The sequence below is a fragment of the Electrophorus electricus genome, chromosome 26 (genome assembly GCF_013358815.1).
Source record: "Electrophorus electricus isolate fEleEle1 chromosome 26, fEleEle1.pri, whole genome shotgun sequence".
In the NCBI taxonomy this organism is placed as follows: domain Eukaryota; kingdom Metazoa; phylum Chordata; class Actinopteri; order Gymnotiformes; family Gymnotidae; genus Electrophorus; species Electrophorus electricus.
In genome coordinates, this window is record NC_049560.1 from 1,606,967 (window position 1) to 1,632,042 (window position 25,076).

Consider the following 25,076-nt stretch of genomic DNA (forward strand, 5'->3'; position numbering starts at 1 on the left):
TCTATTAGCACAGTATAAGTTTGCACTAATTTAGATAATCAATATTTCCTGCCGGAGGTCACAGACAAGAGCACCTGGGTACTTTTACAGACAATTACCATCTCTGAGCTGCATTTAAGAGTAATGTATATACTGGCTGTCCAGCCCTACAGCACGGTAACGTGATCCGCACCAGACGCCATGCTGCTTCTCTGAGGGAGTGTCCCCCACCCCACTTGTAGCCCTTATCAAGACAGGACCTTGTTGTCTAAATAAACGCATTAACAAGTTTGAGGTTTTCGTTCTCCCCCCTCGTAACCTGAACCGGGTTCTTAATGACTCCGATTTTCCTGTGTCTGCAGATGCTGGCTGAGGGTTGACAACCACTTCATTTGGAGTTTCATTGGACCCGTCACATTCATCATCATGGTACGTTCAGCCTCGTTGCCAGCTCCGCACGGCTCTGTCACGTGTTGCGAAGCAGGGAGGAGCAAAATAAACCCCAAAAAACGAAAGAAAGACGGGGGTGGGGGGTGGAGGTTTGGGTGCCAGACCTGGCAGTTTAGCCAGTTACTGACTTCTCCCAGCCAAGGGCAGATGCAGCGACGTGAAGTGCTGCCGCATGAAGCCATCGGGCCGGGGCTGCCTTTGTTGGCCCTCCTCCCCTGCCTCGCCCTCCTCCCCTGCCTCGCCCTCCTCCCCGGCCTCGCCCTCCTCCCCGGCTTGGCGCAACAGATTGCGGGGCTTCGATTTCTGCTCAGATCAGTTCAGTCTCAGCAAACACGGTCAATGCAGCTCCGCTGCAGGAAAGAGGCACTCGCCAGAGCTGCAGTCCAGGGCCCCGAATAACGTTTTGCCTGGGAATAATTGTGCCATGACGCAGGGAGACTTTCTTAGCGGAGCGTTAAAGCACAATGTTGCTCTCAAATAATCCTCAGCACACTGGCAGAGGGTGAGCCAAGGTTACTGTAGGCCAAGATTCAAAAGCAGTCTGCAGTACTGTTGTTGTTTCCATTTCTGCAATTATTCCTTTTTTTAAAGAAAAGAATTGATAGCTGTCTCTAATGGTAAGGGCACCGCCAGGAGCATCTCAAGAGCCTGCTGAGGGCAGCGTGCAGGTGAAGAATATGGGGCATATCATATTGACACAGCTGCCGTTCAAGCATGCAATTATTTACTGCTTACGACCTTAACTGCCTCCAGAAGCTAGGAGCCTGGGGGAAAGAGACAGAGGGAGAGAAAGGGGGAAGAGAGAGAGAGAGAGAGAGAAAATCTAGCAGGTGGCTAAGATGGCTGTTGCTTTGCCCTCTAATCTCCATGCCTGGGCGACGGGAAGCTGGTCAGTGCACACTGTCCTCGAGAAGAGGAGAAGGCAGAGGAGTGTCTGGCCAGGGCTGGGGGTTCATTATCCACAGGCGACGTGACCTTCGCCCGTCCTCGTCAGATGCTGAGATCGTTTCAGTAGAGCGTGGGACCCTGAGCTACAGCACATGGGTAGTTATCAAACGTGAGGAAACGGAAATAACACACCGAGCAGCGGGCAACGAAGGCCACGCTCGCATCACGTGCAGCCCGTATAACGCAGGCCCGTGAGTGGCTCTTCTCTCTTGTCAAGCTGCCCCTCCGCGGCCCGACCCGCCTCGATGTTTGTGTCTGCAGTGGCTCCGCTAATCAAAGTTCTTGCTGAGAGTCACGCGCAACATCAGCCCCGTGACCCCTTTGCACAGCTGATTTATAGTGGAGGACTCCTCTCGGACAGCGAGTCCCTGCTCTCCGAGGCACGGCGGCCCGTGTTTCCGCCGCTGACAATACGAGATGGAGCACAATGGCTGCGAGATCTCCTGAGAATGGCTGGGCCCAAGGTTTCCTCCTAAACCAGCGACCCTGGTTTCTCAGCAAATTGGCTTTGTCCTTGTCAGGGTGGGAGGGGTTGGTAGGAAAGGAAAAAAAAAAAACACAAAGAGAATCTCATTATTCAAAGTGCTACAGTTGCGGCTGCCTGGTTTCTGTGGTGTGTGGGTTGGGGTGACGACTCTGCTTGAACCTACGGCGCGGCCTAGGGTGGTCTTTTAACTCTGGAAAAAAACGCTGTCTTTCCACTCCCCCCAACTCCTCTTTCGTGGATCGCCAGCTCCAGTAGCGCTTTTGGAAAAATGTGAACTCTGGAAAGCTCTCGGAAGCTTGACGACATCCGGGGGTTGCCCTGCTCCGGGACGTGTGGGGCGTTAGCTCGATGAAAAGAAGGACATGGAAGTAATGAGCAGTCTTGGGGCACTGGGGCAGACGTGCTCCATTCAGGCGTGCTCGGATCATGACACGTCACAAGCTGTTTGCATCATCCAGACAGCTCTATATGCACCTTTAATATTTCATCCAGTTCATCTGGAGTTCAGTGGCCACACACGCTCTGACTCCCACAGTGTAGTAAAGAGCTTTCTCCACACTCTCAGAGTAGGGCCCAGGGCCTTCTGCATGGATAGCAGCAGAGAGAGGTAGAGAGAGAGGTAGGGAGTTAGAGAGAAAGAGAGAGAGAGAGAGAGAGAGAGCAAAGGCTAACTCAGCAACAGCTCTCACAGAGGGAGCAGAGACCCTGGGGGGAACTGTGGGGGAAGTGAGGTGATGTTCTGATGGCCTGGGGGGGGGGGGGACCGGGAACATGGGCTGGCAGCATGGGGCGCTTTCAGAGTGGCCCTGTCCAGGTGTTTGTTGCTGGTACCACACACAACTCCTACACCAGCCTCATCAGATCCATGTCACCACTTGTGCTGGCACTGTATACAAGCGCAAGCTCACTGCAGCCTGTTCATCACGACAACATTACTGCCACATCACTGCCACATGCCTGCCAGGTCGCAGCAGAATGACTGGGGGGCCTGCCATGTGAAAGAACGCAGCTACACTGCCCTCCCACCTGCCTTTCATCCTCTCACCCATGTTCCTACCTCCAACTGCCCTACAGGATGCATATCTGAGATATTCACACATTCTGTTGTGAATACGCTGTCATTTTAGCAATTGAAAACTAAATGAGTTTGAATGAACAGAAACCAATGAACAGAAACCAAGAAGGCAAATGTCAAATAAGCATAGTAGTAGTAGTAGTATTAGTAGTAGTAGTAAACATCCATCAGTACAGGTTGGCATCTCCGGCTGGGAAACGAAGGTGAAACACGGGAGGAACATTCCTGTGGGCTTAAATCACGAGGAGCTCAATAAGGGACACATTTGCATAGTTTAGCATAGGTGATTGTGAGCAGGGAGTGGAGGTGAGTGTGTGTGTGTGTGTATGTGTGTGTGTGTGTGTATATATATGTGTATTTGTGTGTTTATTGTGTTTTTTCTATGCCTTACATATATTTATGTATGTGTGTGTGTGTGTGTGTGTGTGTGTGTGTGTGTGTGGGTTCAAACTATTCCATGTTTAACCGTTTGTGTGGACTTCTCTTAACCAGCCTGTGTGTTTATTTTGCAGTGTGATGAATTTCGATCCGTTTTTCATGCTCTTATCAATATAGAATGACCCAACTCTTGGCTCCAGTCCTCTTGACATGGTCCTGCCACACCTGCGCTATTGCGTTAGGCGCTGGCTGCAAAGACGTTTACGTGGCTCCATTGGAAGAAAACTACTAAAAGACCTTCTCTCTACTTTCATTTTGGTCTGATGTCTTGATTTATTAACACAGGCATTGTCCTTTTTTGGCAGCTTAATCTCATCTTCCTGGTCATCACAATGTACAGGATGGTGAAGCACTCAACCTCATTGAAACCTGACTCCAGCAGGTTGGAAAACATAAAGTAAGTGAAGTTCAGAGTCTTTCACTGTCTCCTCACCTCCAATGTTTGCTCACATGTAGTCCAAGTGCGAAGGCACAGTTTTCCGCATAGTTCTACACAGACAGCAAAAAAAGAAGATTTTTTTTCCCCTCCATTTTGTCGTAAAAGAAGAAAGTCTTTTTCTACTAAACCACCTAATATTTGTTTAAATCAGACCAAATCAAACCAAAGGAATTCAAATGGATTGAAGATTAAAATAATTTCAGACAGGGTCTTGGGGATTTTTTGAGATGGGAGATGAACAGAGCATCACATAATGATGACAACATTTACTTTGTGAGAGTCCTTTTTAGCCTCCAATGTAACAGTGACCACAAAATGCTTCTTGGCACAAGTCCCTGTATTCAAAATCTCCCTACAGCACAGAATAAAAGGGTAGCTGGAAGAGCTCTTTGAGTGGGTGTGTGTGAATGTGAGTGCGTGTGTGTCTGTGGGCGTGTGTGTGTGTGTGTGTGTGTGTATGGGGTGCAGCATAAAAGAGAATGAAAGCATTTCCATGTGTTTCTTTTGGAAAAAACACAAAACCTCTTTTAATAGCAGAAAAGAGAACATATTTGTCTATCAAGTTGTGCTTGCCTACCTGCCCTCCAGCTAAGAATGCGGTTTAAAGGATGACCTAAAAAATCTTGTCTACGTCTGTCTGGCAACTATTGTTCACTGAAAATCCACTTACTCCCATTTTTGCCATCAATAGAGTAGTTAATGTTTAATAATACAATAATTCAGCTTTTTTCCCCGTTTATCCGCTTTTAGATTGCATTCCGGTCAATATATTGCATTTCTTCCTGTGTGATTGACACAAAACATAACGCTGCTGGAACAGGATAGAATTCAAGTAAATAAAACTGAACAGTGATCATAATGCGAAAATCTCAGTGATGCCACAGAGTGTTCTGCTGTTGGGTTTACTGTGTCAGCACTGCTTTTCAACTGAGATTGTAGAAGTGAGGAACGTAGAATCACTGTTGGTATGTTGAGTATGGAGAGAGCTAATCTGTGGCATCTCGTTTCCCTCCTTCCCATTTTCTATATATCTCCCTCCCTCTCTTGCTGTTTCTCTCTTCTTCTACCTCTCGCTTCCTGTCCTCTTGCCCAAACCAGTAATTATCGCGTTTGTGATGGCTACTATAATACCGATTTGCCAGGGTAAGCGCTTGCCATATATCACCACTGATAGGAGCCACTCATAAAATTTTACAATAAATGTTACATAGCTAAAAAGTACAAAAAGCACATTTTCTATTAAACCTGACCCAAATAAACCCCACTCTGTCAAGATGGTTTTTAAAAACATGTATATATAAATTTAATACATTTCTTTTTATCAGTTTCTGTTGAAAAAAGAGAGTGTGGGAGCTAGAAAGCCCAAAATCTGACTCAGTGTAGAGCACAACGTTCTATGCCAGTGAATTGGCTCAGCAGAGTTTTGAGCCTCGTCATGATTAACAGAATATTAATGATTGTAATCTTTCCACTAAACCCGCCAGCTTCATCCAGTTACTCCTTCACAATTGACATAAATTCTAGCATTGAAGTTTTATATCTTTGCTTGTTTGTTGGAGACTGGACTGCATGCTAACCAAACTGACCTTTCTGACCTGATTTTGTCTTTCTCCCATGCTTGCCACGCTTTCTAGCTATGAAGATAATAAACACTTAATCAAGTAAGAGTGGCCTGGTAGTGCACCCTCATGCCCGCCGCCTGCTCTCGGCCCTCAAACTCTGAGCCCCAGCTTCCTCATCCTCTGTTCACAGTGCCCATCCTCCATGTTTGTTTGTTGGTGCTGCTGTTGGCAGGCGCCGGCGTCTGAAGGCTCCCTCGGACCTTCACACGCCACGCCCTCTTTCCCTCCCTTTTCCCGCCTTTTCCCTGCTTCCTTTTTTCCCCTCTAACTCCGAGTCTCTGATTTCTTAGCTAGCCAAGACAGACGTGTTGTCCACGCCTCCTGTAATGGATCCGATATGATTGCAGTTCTCGAGTGCAATATTCCCTTTCTCCTCCTGTACGCAGCTTAAAATCTCACAGACATTCCTTCATCTAGTAGTGTGGCATGTGCAAAATTCCCACACTCAAAAGATGCTAGTACATTACTGAGAACCTAACTGATACACAAAATGTTTCACTCACAACTTATTGGTTCAGATCACTGTGCATTCCCTTATACTGTTCGTCTCTCTCAAGCTCAGGTCTGCCTCCAACTGACAACGATCTGTTTTTAAACTTTACTGTGTCATAAATGTTGTGTGTTCTTTTTTCCTCTTTTCTGTGGTGTTTTTCGAGCCGCGTCCTTCTCATATCTTCATCAGTGCTTGACTGAAGGTCTCGCAAGCCTGTGGTCTCAGCCTGAGCGCTGCTGTGTTGTGTCTCTGCTTCATCAGGTCCTGGGTCCTAGGGGCCTTCGCTCTGCTGTGTCTACTGGTTCTGACCTGGTGTTTCGGCCTGTTCTTCATCAGCGAGTCCTCGTTGGTGCTGGCCTATCTCTTCACCATCTTCAACACCTGCCAGGGCATCTTCATCTTCATCTTCCACTGTCTGTTCCAGAAAAAAGTAAAGTTCACTCGTCTCCCATGTAAAAATGATCGCTTAATTAGCAACATATTTCATTTAAATCCCTTTTATTTCAGTCTGGTGTAGAAATCTGGATTGAATTAAAGATATTCAGTACAGTCTAGATTTAAAATGGTTATAAAAGAGCAGTTGTTAAAAGCAGGACCTGAACGGACCTTTCTTCACACACTGTAGGTTCGCCGTGAGTACAGCAAATGTTTCCGCCACACATACTGCTGCGGTGGCCTGCCAACAGAAAGCTCTCACAGCTCTACGAAGACGGCCGCGGCAAGGACGAGCGCACGCTACTCCTCCGGCACCCAGGTACGCAGGCTACTCAGCGCCCGGGAGAACCGGCCTGACCCACTTTCCACCGGCTTTCGTGATGAGAAAAAGAATATTGCTCGTGAGACCTCTAATGATCTGGTGATATGAAAAAGGTGCTCTATATGGAATGTGGCGCTCTTCTGCTATGGCGTGGAATACACAAGGGTTTGTTACGCTGTTCAGTTACGCTCCCGCTTCTTGTCTTATCTTCTCCCTGCTTTGGACTAAGGCACTTCCTTGTTGCCTTATTATGGAATTTTTTGATTACTTGATTTCTGTGTACATCTGGACTTCTAACATTAAGGCAGTGATGGTAGATGTTTACAACATAATATCACAGAACACAACATCTCATGACAAAAAACAAAAAGAATCAATCACTGTCTGAAACTGTAATTTTAAAACTTGTTGTACATGAAGTATAAAGAGAATAATTTGGTGAAACAAAATGTCTGGGGCCACAGGTGAAGATAGTCTTTTTTCTAAAAAGAAATCCCAGTACGCTTGTACACAGTTTTCTTCTATAGTAGACAATGGGTCCTTAATTGCTGCCCTTTGTCAATCGAACAGAGTCGAATCAGGAGGATGTGGAATGACACTGTACGAAAGCAATCTGAATCCTCCTTTATCTCAGGGGACATCAACAGCACATCAACCCTCAACCAAGGTCAGTCGCAATCTATTGATGTTACATGAGAAGAATTTCAGGCTTTTGAGCTCTTTTCTAGACATAATGAGGCAGACTTATCACGAGTGTAAAAATCACTGTTACTCTGAGCCCAGTGAAATCGCTTCCCTTCTTAATTGTTATTAGGCCCTTATTCATCCCAAGCTTGTGTAGAGGATTTTGTGTTTTCAACGCCAAGACTTTGTAGGTTATGCCTTTGTTCAGTCAATTTTGGGGTAGTTTTATATGTGTGTGTGTGTGTGTGTGTGTGTGTGTGTGTGTGTGTGTGTGTGTGTGTGTGGTAACACTAAAATACCCCCAAAACATTTTAATGTACTGCAGAAAAGAAACCACAAATTTGAAAGTTCAGAATTTCTTTTGTGCCTTACAAACATAGATTCATCAATTATTCATGATTTAAGGTGACCTAGTGGATGCTATTTGAAGGATTTAGAAAAAAAATATGTTATTTATTATTTAGCCAGGGCACAAATGTATGATGATGAGAAGATGATGTTCAACTCTAGCTGACCCTGAGTGGTAAGGCTGTGTTATTCAGAGTTGTTGCTTTGGCTTGCTCTGATACACTAAAGCAGCTCTCCACGCATGCCTCTGTTCCAACAGCTGATGCTGTTTTCTTCTCTTCGTGCTTCTGTTCCTCTGTACTGACGGGCAACAAACATTTTGGAAAGGGACCTTTCTTAGGAAACTGCCTTATTTGCACCTAAGGTGTCAGTAGAATGGGTGAAGTTTACATTTCCAGTGAATATGGTCACTAATGAAAAGATATTTGCCTATTGTTGTCATCTGTTTACATAAATGTCAATTTTGAACTCTATGTAGATTATACATTTGTTTTTCTCACAATTTAGTAGTATTTATAAGTGGAACAAACATGAAATTGATATAATAGTCTAACAAGTACATTTGGTAGTAATATAATATTAGAATATAATATAATACTTGGTAGTAATATAATAATTATTGTCTGATTATGTACAAGAATGTTTGTCCTATCAGGATAACAAAGACAACAATATAATTAGTATTATTTTTAACAGATAGCAACAAAACACTGACCAAATATCAGATGCAGATATATTTTGGAACTAACATTGTCAGTTACGACCATAATTCCAACCTTTCCTTTGTCTGTAAGTCCAGTCTGAGCTTCAACACATCCGCCTAACTGTGCTGTGATCTCATATCTCCTCTTCTGTCTTGCCGAAACAGGAATGACGGCCAATTACCTACTAACAAACCCTCTTCTACGACCCCAAGGCACTAACAACCCTTACAATTCGTTATTGGCCGAAACGGTTGTATGTAACAGTCCTACGGCTCCCGTCTTTAACTCTCCAGGTGCGCTTACTAAACTGCTGCAGAAAAAAAAAAGTGGTGGTCTTTTTCTCTACTTTGCTTGTAGTTTTTTTCCTGAATGTCTGAAGTGAATGAGAGCAGAGTGTGGTGTAGTATCATTCTCTCAGCACTCTAAAACTCCCACATGATCAGCCCTGACTGAAATGTTTTTATTACGGCAAAATCCTGGCAATAGCTATTCTGTACAAAATTCTGAACCACAAACTTCTGATTGATGTTTGTTCATTTTCAACAGAGAGAGAGTGATACTACATATGTATTTGCATTAATATTACATAACGAATACTGTTCTGAGATGTTGTATATGCTTTGATGTTTATTTTTGATTCTGGAATAGCTCCTATTGTATTTCACTGCCTATTTGTGCAGCTAATCCAAAAATGTTCACCTTACCGTAATCTATACATTTTATTCCCATCTATTAGTACCACAGTTGCTACTTTTTTTTTTTTTTTTACAGTTAACTCAGTAATTAATTCTGTTGGAATAAAGCCAATTACACTTACACATAATCAAGTTAAAATTGATTGCGGCCCATTGCATAGACCCTGCCTAAAGCTCAATTAAAGCACATGTGACTCTAATTCACAATCATGCCCCGGAGTGTGACATTCAAGTGTTCTGACATTTTGGAAATTGATGTGAAACCTTACTGTCTGTGTGCTCTGCTTTCTCCCTCTCGCCGCATCCCTCTAGTGACCTACAGAGAGACAAGTATGGGAGTAAAACTTAACTTTGCCTATCAAATGTAAATTTTTTTCAGCATGATTTTCTCAAAAAAACCAAAAAAAACAAACACAAACAAACAAACAAAAGAAAAAGAATGAAAAAGAAAAAAAGAATGGAAAACACGACTCACTGGGTTTACCTCAGGCCATCCGTATACAGTGAGCAAGCGGTTCAGAAACTAGTCACAACGTTCAAAAATGGTTTTGTCTCTTAGTCCCTCAGTAGGACACATATGAATGCCAAAGTAAACAAGTTCAATCAAGTTTACGTGTATGGGCCCTATTTTCCTGAGTGTTTAAAGACACTGGTATATTCATGACCATGCGAAGGGTGCTTTGGTAATTCAGTGCCTCACACACTGCACAGTGCACAAGCGCACCGGGGGGTTGGTGCAAATGTACGAGACGTGCACGTAGGGGAAGGGCTTCTGTTTTAAGCAAGATTTAATCACAGCATCTAAGTCCTGATGCATTAGGTGCAAATACACTCTGTGCCAGGAATGTGCAACAACCACATTGGGTCATGGGATAATAGCCATGGCAGACAGAGACATGTAGCTCAACAATCAATTACAGGCTCATGTGTAAGCCGTCATAACTAGCTCTTCCCTCACCTGATGATGAAGAGGTAAGGGTGGTGTAAACTTGATTCTCCATCGTGCTTCCAGAGCTACGTGAGGTAATATAAGACACAGATGCACTACTTCCATTGTTTTTTTACTGCACTGCAAACAGTCGATTTTGACTACTAATTTCTGGTGAGTGTGTGACTCCTTGTAATAAGCTGTGGTTAAGCAGAGTAATGGAAGACATTATTGTGGTTCCAAATATTCTACGCGCTAGGTTTGCAAATCACACGTGCACATACACACACGCGTGCGCGCGCACACACACACACATCTCCGCTAGACCTCTGGTCTTAGTACAACTGCTTAAAATGTGTGTGGCGCAAGATACAATAGGCTGAAAAAGATGCTAATTAGTTACCACCCACCCAACCCTTCTGCGCGGAGCACTGATAACAACGCCCACATGAAAATAGCATGTGTCTTTCGAACCCACTCTCCTGACTCTGTGCCATTTAAAAGCACTGGTCACATGATATTGTACTTTGAGTGACGGAAATAGGGCCGCGAGGTTTTAGTCATAATGGCGCATGAGCGAACAGGGCAGTTTCCTGTCTTCTCTCCACATTAAATTATTATTTGGTAGGTGTTTAAATAGATCATTTGACATAGGGATAAATAACCTGAATTCAGTTACTTGTCATTAATAGCAGCTCGAAAGCTGAAATTGTTCTGCTTGAAAAATGACTAATAATCGGTGCGCTAAACCATTGTTGAAAAGTGCAGTTATACCTTCAGTTGTACATCATTAGCAATTAGTATGTTTGTTACTCCAGTAACTCTGGATTTACAAAGCAGTCATTGTAATCCAGCTCACCACTCAAAAGATTTTTTTCCTTATTTTTGGAAGGCCATTTTAAACCGATAGAAGTAATCAGTTTGAACATCACTGTAGCACCTGATTTTCTTTTGTCTACTTCTTCATGCCAAATCATACATCACATTTAAACTTTTATTTCTAAACTGTGATCTTTCTTCCTCATTTTTGTGCACATTACTTCTTTGCTGTTATTAAAACAGTGTCACAATAAAGTACATCTCTCCCAGAGCGTTTGCTTCACTTCCCCTCTCAGGATACTAAACCCTGCTAGGCACTACAAATGCACCTTTCTTTTTTTTTCCTGTGGTCTTTTTCTGTCTTTCTTTCTTTGTTTCTGTGACCCCCATCTGAGGAGATTCCAAGAATTGCTGCCTCTGACCAATCCCAGCTGTGTATACATGTAGGCCTGCACTCCCCCCCCAAAAAACCCAACGACTCGCTATGTTTGAGTTAGCCACTACAAACGTGAGAAGCGAGCATGGCTGTAGGCTTGAGCTTGACCGTTACCTGGCCAAGACAGCATCAGCTCACGTGTTCACTCAGTTAGCTGCTGACATAACGGTGCGGCTCAGCCAGCAAACTGCGACGTTTAATGAGGAGAGAAGCCTCTAACTGTCTGTCTGATCTTATTCCGCTGAACCCTTGCTTACGCTGACGTTGCAAATTTCACGTTCATTCCTTTTTTCCTTTTCTCTTCTTTTCCTTCTGTCGGTGACTACTCATCGCGTTTTACAATAAAGTCATTTGTGCTTTTTGTTTTCGTTTTCTTTTGGACATCAGCTACTCTTAGGCCAGATAGCCTGAACAGACAGACATGATGTGAGTTGTCTAAAGTGAGTCATTTCCACTGGCCTGTCTGTTGTGCTCTTGGATGGTTGCTTGTGCTGGCTTCCTGGTACTTGGCTGTTTGTGTTCTTTTTTCTTTTTTTTGTTTTATTTTTGTGGTCAGTGGCTTTGTTCATTCTCTTTCTCTCCTTTTCTCCCACCTCCCTCACACCCCCCCCCCCCCCCCCCCGACAATTTCATTCTCACATGCCTTCCCGAAATAAGTTGGGAGGCTGAATTATGTTAATATCATAGCTTGTCCATTCGTGACTCTACATCTGTGGCGTTCTTTAAAATGTGTGTTTTGTGATGTTTGTGGTTTACAGACTAATTTTTTGATGTTGTTTAGGATATCTCAATCACTGAGCTATATTGACCAAATATTTAAGTCCATTTCTGGTCATGCATCTAACATCCATTTACAATAGTAATAGGGACCATTAGGCTAATTTTTGGGCCACCTTGTATTTACTGCCGTGACTCATATCTGACCAAAGCCCTAAACAACATTAAACACCTTTTCTTGTCTTTTCTGTCGTTACAGGGCCAGTAGTAACTAATGTACAATCCCTCGCATATTCTGTTGTTGTAGGACACTCAATGAACAGTGCCAGGGATACAAGTGCAATGGATACTCTACCGCTAAATGGTAACTTCAATAACAGCTACTCACTTCGTAAAGGGAACTACAACAATGGTGTGCAGGTGGTGGACTGTGGCCTCAGCCTTGACGACACAGCCTTTGAGAAGATGATCATCTCGGAGCTGGTGCACAACAACCTCAGGGCCTGTAGCAAGAGCCATCGCTCCGAGCCCCATGTCACAACCAAAAGGGGGGCGGGGACGGGGAGTGGTGAGGGCGTGGCCAACACCTCGACCCTGGTGCGTGTGGGCGGAGAGGGCGAGCAGCTGGTGGGGGGCCTGAGCCTGAGGCCCCACCACCCCCAGCACCAGCGGCCCAGCGAGCTGGAGGCCCCCCTCATCCCCCAGCGGACTCACTCGCTCCTGTACCACACCCAGGAGAGAGGGAGAGCTGATTCGGTGGCTCCGCCCCCGCCGGCCACCTACACCACCCAGCTCCCGGCCCAGACCGAGGGCGACCTGCAGTCACCAAACAGGGACTCGTTATATGCCAGTCTGCCGAATCTGAGCGACTCACCCCTGGCCAAGAGCGGCCTGGACGTCAGTGAGGACCTCTCACCCTCCAAGCAGAGTGTGAACGAGGACGTTTACTACAAAAGCATGCCCAACCTCGGGGCCGGCCAGCAACTCCAGGCCTGCTATCAGATAAACAGGGGAAGCAGCGATGGTTACATAATCCCCATCACTAAAGAGGACAGTGTCCCAGAAGGAGATGTGCGGGAAGGACAGATGCAACTAGTCACAAGTCTTTAAAAGTTAGAGGGTTTTGTGTTTGCTTGTTTTTAGAAACAGTCAGCTCCATTCGCTTGGCGGTTGCGAACCAAGGAGAGGGTGTGGAGGGTGTGTGCTTCGAGGGAAGAGGGGTGGGTGTGCAGTTTGGACAAACGTTTCAGCTCTCCCTTCCTCTTTCCTTCCATTACAAAAATGGATCCTCCCTGGTTTGACTGTCATCCCCCAAAGATGAACAGGTCAGAGTGTGGCTGGATTGCAGTGTCAACCTGACTGTAAATACAGTGTCGATCGGACGTGGTTTGACGGACAATCAAAATGTCTTCGTCTGATAGTGCTGCTGCTGTTGAATGACTCATAGTAATGGAATGATTTCACATAAAAAGAGCAAAAAATATACCAAAAAAATAGTATTTCTCATTTCAGCTCATAAAATGTTTGTCAGAGGTTGTACATAGGTTCTCATATTTCAAATCCAGTTTTGTATTATATACAAAATGGAGTGTCCAGGACCTAAACAGAGATGTGTAATAAGATTGTATGATGAAATATTCCTAATATGGGACTGTTCATTTAGGAATTCAGTACCCTAGATCTAAGGCCTTTATAATGAAGATTGGATTGTGCTGTATAACCATTAGCAATCAAACCCCTGGCCTTACCTTTTCTCAGTTGTAAAGTGAACCATCAAGGGTAATAGCATAAAAATATATATTTTGTTGTATTTCTGGTGTACAATAAAAAGGCAACCATAAAAAGGATACATTTTAATTAAGACTTTAATTAAGACATTCTCAAGAGACTATTGTGTGAAAATTGCACATGTTATAAAAACAATGTGTTTATTCTTAAAATTCATTCATCATAATATGTTTGGAAGAGGATTAAGATGAAATGAGGGAACAGAAAGCTTGGAAAGGTTGCTGACATCAAATTCCATCTTGTTTATGAAAATGAGCTGCACCAAAGCATCGGGCTTTAGTAGGTAATTAGGATTTTCTCACCCTGTTCAAAAGATTCCATAGGAATCTGTACAGGCATGAAAGTCACACGAAACCACAGCCAAACATCATAAAGCTTTCCATACACGTTCTTCCATCTAGGTTTGGATATTTATTTATTAAATTATTCTAAAAAAGAAAGAAAAAAAAGTGACACTTTGGAACTCCTTTGTGAATACATTACAGCACTGGTTCGTTTTTTCCATTAACATGTTATTAAGGAGCTCATACAAAATAATGTAAAGTTCAACACTTGTTTAACAATAAATAAATGTGAATTTTTGGCTATTATAACAAGTTCTTATTTACCTGACTTTCAAGTGGTTGTGTGTATGTATGTGCAAAAAAAGATAATCAAAACGTGTGTGTGTGTGTGTGTGTGTGTGTGTGTGTGTGTGCGAGTGTGTGTGTGTGTGTGTGTGTGTGTGTGTGTGCGTAAGCCTTTGTGTGTGCAGAGTAGTGAGTTACTTCAGACTAATTAATCTTCTATTATTTTCGCAGCTCTTTCACAAGAGCTTATCAGGAAGCTCTTATCAATTGATAAAGTCTTCAACGCTGTTTTTAACACATTCAGAACCCCCACGGTGAGATGTTATATTATATTTGCTCTAATGTTTGGGCATAAACACAGATGGAACGCAGAAGTTATGTCGTGTTGGCTACTTGTGTTTAGTAGACGCTGATGTTGGGGGCAGGGGGTTGTTGGGCTGTTAGCCCATGAGGAGAGCCTGTAGAAAAGCTGCAGCATACATGTTCTGAACACTCGCAGCCATGCAGTGTACCCTTGAAAAAAGAGCACCTCTGTGCAAAGCCTCCGGTTTTCAAAATGTGTCCTGTCTGCTGACCCACAGCTCTCTTGCTCAACTCCATCTACTGTATTCTTTCAAATTCATCCATCACAAACTGATCTCTGTCACACTGCAGTGTTATTGTCACCCTTATTTTTTAAAGCTTGTAGGGAAGAAGTACATTGAAATTAGTATATGTTTTGTTTTGTTTTTTGCTATTCACAATAGCGTACTCTTAAGATGCAGGGGTGATATTTTCAATTTATAAAATCAACAGGAGCACAGCTCAACTTCTCTAATTGATAAGGTTGGGAGTACAGGTGCTAGCCTTGGGTTTGCGACTGAATATTGATTTTGCATTGCCTTGCTGATAGCAAGATTGCTGGGTGGTGGCGAGAGCCAACGATAAATATAATAAATGTCTCTGACATATAGTTTTTTGGGTTTTTTTTCCCCTCATCAAGATTCCAGAGGAATATTCAGACAAAAATGTTCGTGAAGAATTTGTCCAAAAATGCCCCAGGAGCTGTTGAATGCATTTGCACTGGCATTCTAAGATGCAGTATGTCAGTTTTCAAATATTCATCTTCCTTATTTTCTTGGTATGAGTGATGAAACCAATTTCAGGCTGGAAAAGGTTAAAATTGGATTTAAATGTATTTGATAAAGCAAAAGGTATGCAGTTATTCTTGTACTTGTAGCAAAATGATTCTTAACAATAAGACCAGCTATGTTGATAGCTAGCAATAATGAATTGCTTTATCTTATATAAGGAATATCCCTGCTGGATCCGGAGTCATGGCAGGTTACTTTATGATGTGAGTTTAATATTCAGAGCTGTCACCTATATTATTTCTCTGCACACCATCATCATCCCGTCATAAAGTGGTAACACAATCAAGCTGATTTCACCAAATAGATCTCCTTTTAAAATGTAATATCTTGTGAACTTAGGTTCAGCTTTAATAAAGCACAGGTCTATGGAATGTCTGTTTGACTAAAATGAGAGTGAATTTTAAGAAATGTGTTTTGCTACTGCGTCATCTTTGTGTATACTGGTTAATGTGTGCTTTTATTTATTTTTCATTTGTTTGTTGTTTGTCAGCTAATACCACAACTACAAATTATAACTGAATTGGATGAATGTACCAGTGCCACTAACACTAGACCATAGCGTCAAACATGAATTTACAGAAAAATTCCTTTTGACTGGCTTCAGTTTGAGCCAGTCAAAAGGCTTCTAAAATCCACAAATAGCTTAATTCTTATATACAACACTGTGTTAAACATCTTAACATTACCAAATACAGAATTTCTTGAGAGTAATCAATTGACTGCTTTTTCCCCCAACAGATTAAAGGTTTTTGTGCTGTTGTCATTGGTATATATAATTAGTATGTGACTTTTGAGACTGAATAGTATTGTTGTTGAAATGGATGAAGTGGCTCTATTATTACTATTAAAAAGGGTAAATAATGAAAAACATCTAGCAGAGACCTTTGAATTAGTTGATTCCTTTGTAGTATTAGGATGTTTTTATAAAGTTTTTATTTTTTGTACTATTTGGACTTGGGTCTAACATACTTTCAGAACTTTCTTTCCTTACAAGATTCATTTTATTTTTAGAACTGTCTCTGATCAACCCAGTTTGGTTTTCACTTTACACTCTGAATGCTTGCTCTTTGAGACACCACGGGGTTCAGTGTAGCTGTGCTGGCGGAGCAGTAAAGGAAGAACAACCCACTAGCATTCAGCAGCAGTAGCATACATCTGATGAGCGCTCCACTAAGTAATGATAACAAACAAAAACAACAGAGCAGAGAAAAAAGAGCAAGGTTAAACAAGACCAGTGCCAACCCCAAATACAATTCTCTAGTATGTGTTTGCCAAATCACTAACAAGGAACATTAAAAAGCAAGGTACAAGACTATGAAAAAAGGTCTTAATAATTGTATATCAAATAATTTATTTTTTATGAGTAAACAAATGATTCTTTTCTGTTGCACAACACTTCACTGAGGTATATAAAGCCTACCTCTTCGTGGTTTTCAACTGCTGTTCAGGCATTATTAGCAAGAACCTCAACACGCTCACAAAAGAGAGTGCTGGTGTACCCATGGGTGGCTGTGTATTTTAGAGGAGAATGTTCTTAATGGAGATTGCTTTCAATAAATGTTATTTTGAGTGATTGGACAAAGTGGCCACAACTGAGGCTTTGTTTTAGTAGATTTCATCAAGATTCTGCCCTGTTACAGAGCTTTGCTACATGTTGATGAGAAGACAGGGTCACATTACCAGGGTCCATGCAAGAAAACATTCTTCTTCACCTGTAGATATGAAGTGGTTATATGTTTTTAGGTTTATATTGCAGCAGCACAAACAACACAAACTTAAATATTTTAGGTAGATTCTGTTTGTACTGTTAGTTCAAATCCAAACCTAATGGTCTCAACATACTACTGCCTAAAATTGTTGCTAGACTCACCCCTGTAAACGTTAAAGGCATTTATTTGGTTACGGGATTATTACTTTGATTAAACGTTTTTGATGAATGATTAAATTCCTCTTAGTGTACTCTAAAATCCTTGTATTGAGCACCAAAACAAAAACAGTCTGTTAATGCTATACAAATTATGACAAAGTTCTAAATATTTAAACTTTTTTTTTTAGACTGTAATAAAAGAAGGAGCTGAACCATACCCAGTAAATTAACAGAAGGAACATTTTTTGCTAAAACAGAAAACTGTATCCATTCGTTCCGAGTACTTTATATTCCATTTAAAGTAATACTTCTGTAGTCAAGCTTTTAATAAAGCCCTGATATGTATTGAAGTGGCTCTTGTAAATATTGCAACTGCATTAATCGAAATTTCAAAAAGGGGAAAGAACTAGGACTGACTAATTTCCTCTAATGGAATTCATAATGGCGCCAAATGTGTCACGATGGTTAATGGTTTCTTTTTCACTCAAGAAATATTTCATTGGGTTTGGAAATGCACAAAAGTGCACCTTAACCTGTTACAGACCATTTCACTCAATTTAAGATGGTTCCTTCTAATTTCTCATTCATTATTACATTTAAATTCGTGAAACATGTCACTATTCCAATTTGTAACACATGCCATATATTATCAGGTTGAAAATACTTATTAACTGCCTTTTTAGCAGAGGAAATTTTTGTTAGAAAGTGATTATTGATGTTAAATGATTATCAAGGATTCTTCTAAATATTTATAAAATACCATACCTCTGGGTAGTCCCTCCTATCATTTGTAGTAGTTGAAATCTCAGTTTTACTGCTGGGTCACTGGTTCCTTTGTCTCAAGGGTTCGTTTTCAGTTTAAACTACTGCGCTAGTTAGGTATTGTCAAAGAGAACCACTGAGTAGATCTAGCAATTAAAGATCTCTGATTAATCAGTGGATGTAAACATACAGTGTCTTCAGAAGTCATTATCTGATTATATTCTCAGGGGGAAAATCCCTCCAGGACTTTTTGTGTGTAATTAGAAGAGGCACTTTTTTAAACTTGAAAAATAAAAGCATGATTATCTGACTACAGCTCTCTGATGATCCACCCAGAGAAAAATGCAGTCCAGACAGTGATGGAAAAAACAGCTAACTAGGAACAGTTTAAAAGAGTAAATCTAAGCTGACTTGGAGTAAGAACTGTGCGAAACTAAAAAGGAGTCGCACATCTGCTTTTTCTCACTAGGGAGTTTTGTGGTGAAAAGTTCCTATGAACCTGGTTCGAGTTGAAGCGCTGTAAGCACTGTGTCCAATTGATTATTTGGCAAACGCTAACCTTTCGTCAGACAAAAGCACTTCTATCTCTGGACAGTGTGTGTGTATAAAGTTTACAGTAACTTCTTCACATGTCCACTACAGTGTGTCTCACAGAATTCAAAGGATTAGAAGCTCTTCTTTCTTTTTGTCTTTCTCTTCATCTATCTATCTATCTATCTATCTATCTATCTATCTATCTATCTATCTATCTATCTATCTATCTATCTATCTATCTATCTATGTCTCTCATTCTCTCTCATACACATGCATGCATTGTTAGGAGAATCTACACTGTGGCTGAGCAAAGCATAGAATACCGTCTTGAGCACACACAAGCATACATACACATGCACACACACAGGCACGCGCGTGCGCGCGCACACACACACACACACACACACACACACACACACACACACACTCTCTCACTCTCCATTCCAGTGTTTGTTGAACTGCAACACAGGTTCACCTTACTCTGCTTAATGAGGTAATGATTAGGTGATCACCTGAACACCTGAACCAAATCTTATTTAACAGGGAATGCGAAAGCCTGGTGGATAGCATGCAACGACGTGTGAAAGCTGTGATGGAAAACCAGTGTTATTCCACCAAATATTGATTTCTGAAGTCTATGTTAAAATATTAGCATTGTGCTGTTTAAAAATGAACAAATGTATTTTTTTTTGTTTTGCATTATTCAAGGTCTGCATAATTTTATTTTGACCAGTTGTCCTTTTCTGCAAATATATGCTCTAAGTGACAATATTTTATTTGGAATTTGGGAGAAATATTGTCAGTAGTTTATGGAATAAAACAAAAATGTTTATTTTATTCAGTTACATTTTTGACAGGGAAATTTGTAATTATATATATATATATATATATATATATATATATATATATATATATATATATATATATATATATATATATATATATATATATATATATATATACACACACACACACACACACACACACACACACACACAGACATTGTTTGAATATTTGCAGTATAATCCTGCAATTTAAACTGCTTTGCACATATAAAAGCAAACAATACTAAGCCTGTCTGTAGCAGGATAAACCTTTAAACCTTTATTTTGAATGTCTGGGACTGTGCTGCATTATCCAGGAGAAACTTTGAGTATTTGCTACAACACTTATACTTAGAGGATGCAATGAGGCAATTCAGCTCAGGGCTAAGGGTTCGGTTGCCCAAAACTACACTTTAATAGTGACCTTTCCCATAATATGGTAAAAATGTATCAAATTTGTCTAATAAATTGAACATAGTGTGTAGCTCAAAATGAATAAAATAAAAAGTAAAAATCTTATGCAGTGGTATTTTTTTTGTTGATGGTAAGGCCATGATTGAAAAAGCACTGTTATATTTATGCAATAATACATGTTAAAATTGAACTGAAAAAATATGTTCTGCTTAAGGGAGAGGAAATTTAATGCAACCTTTTTGTTTATACAGCTACTATAGTCTATCCACCAATTCTTAATGGAGACAAAAGCTGTAGGGCAGAATTGTACTATTCAAAGATTTTAATCAGTTTTCCAGCATAACAAACTTAGACAGTCTGAGTTTTAATCAGCCACAGTGTGGCTGATGAAAGCTAACAGCTATGCTAAGAAGTTTGCCCATCAAAGCGAGAGGGGCCATCTGGCTGGTGGCTCCCCTATTTGGTTGCACTCAGTGTGGGTGATCTCCCCGGCAGTACTGGGTCTTTGCCAGGCCGTGCACTCTCTGGGGAGAAACGCAATGAGCAGCAGAGCAGGCTTGGTTTGGATTTATGGGCAAGAATGGAGGGAGAGAACCTGCTGAACCATGAAAGAAAAAAGGTGACAACATGAATTTATGAAACAGGGATGGTAGTGGTATAGCGGCCAGCCTCTCCTGAGGAGATTATTCTCGAGCTAGCTACAAGCTCAGAAGTTTGCTGCAAGATATTTTGCTAGTGTGTGCAATGGGTGTGCACACATGCAGTATTTGGCTGTGCAAATGTATGCACTTGCAAGTGTGTTTGTTTCCAAATTGGTGTTGCACCAGAGAACTTACAGCACAATTAGACTTGCACAGCATCTACTGTTCAATCCAACCTCACCTTCAGCAAGGTTTCTTGGCCTCAAAGTCTGAATTTTCCTCTGTAAATTAATACAAATTTGACTCTCGAGGTTTCAGTTTGCATAATACAGCATTATACCCTGAGGCCTGTCATCATGTATGTTCAGAGAATTCACAAAATGGAGGAGCAAATGAACTCTTGCCAAATTAAAAGACAAAAGCATACCCGTCTTCATATAATGTAGCTCACTGAATAGCATTCACATTAATTAATTTGTCTAACTTTATATGCCATGCAAGTGACTGTTCAGTAAATAAAGCTAAGTTGTTCACATATTAATTACTTAATAATGTTACATGTTAATGTTATGGCATAAACTTGTTTATCTGGAAGAGTTTACCCAGCTAACTAACATACTGAAGGAAACAGAGACAGGATATTTATTTTAATCTTATTGTGTGGTGAAGGATACAGAACTATAATGGTAAATATGCCCCTTGGTCCAGATCTCAGAGTTATTAGTCTCTAAGGGACTTTAACCTCTGCCAAATAGCTGTTGACCACAAACCCACAAAGACCAAATAAGCACTTCAGTTTCAAGTCATAAACAGTATGCAGACCTTAATATATAAACCATTGTACAAGATTTGGGAATGTCTAAAGAGGAGGTGGGGTTCATTTTAATGATTAAAATTTCCCAGAAGTATTTTAGTCTTTAAAGTAATGAGTCTCAATATTCAAATGAATAGCATGTCTGCTTGTTCTCTAAAGCAAACCCAAATAAATGTTCACAATTACTCATGAAAGTTGTTTCCACATTTATTCATGACAGAAGAGCACAGGCCAATGGCTGTGGTCTATTTCCTAGTTTTCAGTCACTGCCAGTTTGGGAAAGACTTACTGTAAAACTCATGGAAGAAAATACTTAAATATTACTTACTATTAAGTATGTTTGGAATATTTCTCATTATTACTACAAATGAAGTGTGAAATCCTAAGGTGCTGATTTCCAGATGGTACTTGCAGGAGGACAGTGTTGTTTTAATATACCTGCAGTATGCCACGAAAGCGTGAGTGGACCCAGTTTGTTCCCATCGGAGAAGGCATGAGAATAGCTTTGATACAGTACTTGTAAATGTGCTTTGGGCCTCCTTTAGAGACGTCACTCATCGACTTTGGGAAAATCCTGTGTTTATTTAAGACTCCCTTCAGTGAACTAAGCAGCGATGGAAAGAATTAAAGTAGAGATAATGGCCTGTGGCTACTCTGTCAGGAAGTTATGGATGCATCAGTTAAGTGAGTGAAGTTTCTCGCTGCCCAAATATGACATGTAGATTAGGAGATCTTTCACAACAGATGTCCATGTTCTGCTTGTATTTGTATGATGTAACATCAGGCATCTTGCATATGAAGACAGGTGTAGGTGTAATGCATTGGAAGTAGGTGCAGTTGCATGAACCTCTTTCATTTTGGCATTTCCAAGAGCCACATACACAGCAGGTCAATACACGGGCAGAATGGCACAACACGCAGGTCCATAATCACATCCAGAAAACCGGTAAATGGCAAGGAAGGCATGTAGAAAGACAAGAAACAGGACACGCAGATCACTGATACTAACAAACACCAGCAGGCCTTTATGGACAATGGATAACTATATACAGATGGTGATGACATCACAGACAAGGCACAGGTGCAGATAATGGCAAGAGGGGAGGAGCCAGACTAGGAAATGTCCAGATGCAGACAGCCTTCTTAGGTGATGGAGCTTAGTATATAAGACTTTATTTGTTATCATTTATATGATAATCAGACTGCATTTTAGAAGTCATCGATAAATCCAGATAATTCCAAAGGGCTCACATTTTCTCTTTACAAAACTACATATCATATCCTACCAGAACAATTTATACAGTTATCCTTATTTTTTGGGAGTGTCTCACTACTTACCAATAGCCCCTGAGATTGCACCAGTAATGTCTGTAACAGCACCAATAACTGCATTCGCCTTATGGTTTCCCATCACTCTCGACCTACGGAATGATGACTCTCTGCTGCAAATCCCCACTGCAGGGATACTCAGTCCCCAGACTGGAGGGCCAGCTGGCACACATTTACCACCTTTTCTTCCTCTGCTTTGGAGTCTGGTGTCAGCACACAGTGGACCATCAGTTGCACAAATTGTTCAATTTAGTACCAATGATTAGAGAAGGAAAGAAAAGTAAAGTAAAGAAAAGGAAAAAGGTGCGTTTTAGGTTCTGCATTCTGGTTCGGCTGCAAGAAAGCCATGCTACATATGCTTCAAATCTTCTTTTTCCTGAACATTTGGATTTCAGCAATATGGATTATTGTTGTTCCTGCACGATTGCTTTCTATAGTAAGCCAATAGAAATAGGACTAGCTCATAGTGACATTCCAGTGTTAAATAAGAATAACAAACAAACAAACATACATACATATGTACATGCATGCATAAATAAATACATTTATAAATAAATTAAAAATAATGCATACCTTAATGTACTGATATTTTAAATACTGATATTCACTTGTATACAGTCTTTTTTTTACTTCCTATCTGTAAATACTTCAGCTGGGAAAGCTACTGGTTGGTAATGTCAAAGGACGCTCAGCTTCACTCCTAAAGACTTGCTATTGGAGAGATTGGTGTCTTCTCTGTAGTGATTTGAGAAATCGATGACACTATATACAATAGGGAGTGTTGATCACATCACGTTCACTGGAGCAGTGTGTTCAATCAATGTGTTTGATGTTTGTCCTGCAATGACTGGGATGAATTGATTGGGTGGAGGTTGGGGTTGATCTTATTTCGCTCTCTACTGGCTTACTGGGAGAGCAGGAGAGACTAGACTGCTTAAGATGAAGACAGTGCGTTACTTTTTAAAAATACTGTTATAGAAAGGAGTCAAACTCTTAACATGATCTATAATATACGTTGTGCTACGACTTGTATTTGTAAGCTCTAACTGCCTTTGGTTTAGAAAGGAAATTTGGACTGGCTATAGCATGCATAACAATTCAGAAAATATTTCCTCTGCTTTTCAGAGTAGCCAACCCACAGTACCCACCAAACAACTTTTATTTATGTCTAAAACTATTTAATGATTGATCCTATTGTATCAGAGGGCTTTGTTAATTAGCAATGGTTAACACCAATTTCATGAACCAATTGAATCAATAAATCTCTAAAGAACTAGTGCCACTAATGTCTGATTTTATACATTATTTATACAGCACCATAAAGGCAATTTGTGTTTGTTATCTTATTCATTAAAATGATGGGGTTATTTTCTAACATCACAATTTGTTCTCTTAATATTATAATCCTTCATTGCATGGTCATATATTTCCAGCGCTACCCTAAACAGACTAAACAAAACAAATCTAGGAGTTGATGGGTGATGAGGATTAAACATCCGCTATAGCACAGAGAAATCCACACCTGGATTATCTGGGATAGGATGACAACCTGTAATTCTACTTCTCTTGGATCAGGAGAATGATCAGCACAGGAATACAATGACAGACTAGGCTACATTTTATTGCGCTCCTCAGGGGGTCTGGGACAGGATAAGCTTTAAGAAGAACAGGATTAGCTAATCCTCAGTCAAAGGCGTATTACTGTAGTTTACAACGGGATAAAGGAAATGGACCTGCACAACCTAACTAAATTTAAGTTTCACCAGAAATCTATTCCTCTAAGCTTTACAGAAGTGTATTCACATCACTGCCTATTTGAGAAGGTAAAAAAAGAAAAGAACACGTTCGCATTTGTTATGATGGAGATTCCGACAAGTTTATATAGAGTTGTTCCTCTCCAGATCTCCCCAGGTTATGAAACACAAGACTATCAGCCTCATAATAACTAGCCTTCATGACGAATCCTTTTTTCGCTAAGGACGTTTGTGTGCTTGCACATGTTTGAATCCACTCGGCCACCTGCTGTTTGAGAACAAATCAGCACTTCTTGAAAAATGCAGGTGTTGCTTTTTTTTGCTTCTCCCCCCCGCATTTTTTCTTCATAACACTAATGAGGTAATCATTAGAGGTGGTCAGTAAAATCCAGATTCTGATTCGAAGTGGATGTGAGAATGCTGAGTAGACGCACGCGAGACTCTATACACCTGCAGAAAAGAAGCATGGCAAACCAGCTGGAGTCTCACAGAGCTCCTCTCCAGTTCCTGTGGCAGTTCGCAGCTGCGAGGCCTCTGTGTTGGCGACGTTCTCCGGTGGCGACGACCCCCTCCCACACACACCCCCACCACCCTAGGTTCTGCGATTATTAAAATGAAAATACAGCTG

General features: G+C 41.1%; 1 protein-coding gene across 24 annotated transcripts in view; it reads left to right on the forward strand.

The window, feature by feature from the left end:
- adgrl2a (adhesion G protein-coupled receptor L2a) overlaps window positions 1-14,403 on the forward strand; it is an 80,557-nt gene extending 66,154 nt beyond the window's left edge. For 4 of the 24 annotated variants that reach the window (XM_027017359.2, XM_027017362.2, XM_027017360.2 and 1 more), the window contains 7 exons: window positions 342-408; window positions 3,683-3,774; window positions 6,193-6,361; window positions 6,557-6,685; window positions 7,259-7,355; window positions 8,589-8,717; window positions 12,327-14,403. In XM_027017359.2, the coding sequence (XP_026873160.2) occupies window positions 342-408; window positions 3,683-3,774; window positions 6,193-6,361; window positions 6,557-6,685; window positions 7,259-7,355; window positions 8,589-8,717; window positions 12,327-13,129 (1,486 nt within the window). In that variant the 3' untranslated portion in view covers window positions 13,130-14,403. Of the gene's footprint in view, window positions 1-341; window positions 409-3,682; window positions 3,775-6,192; window positions 6,362-6,556; window positions 6,686-7,258; window positions 7,356-7,836; window positions 7,896-8,588; window positions 8,718-9,431; window positions 9,484-11,689; window positions 11,743-12,278 lie in introns of those variants that run through there. The other 20 variants (XM_027017363.2, XM_027017364.2, XM_027017375.2 and 17 more) reach the window with 14 other exon arrangements.
- Window positions 14,404-25,076: the final 10,673 nt, after the last annotated feature.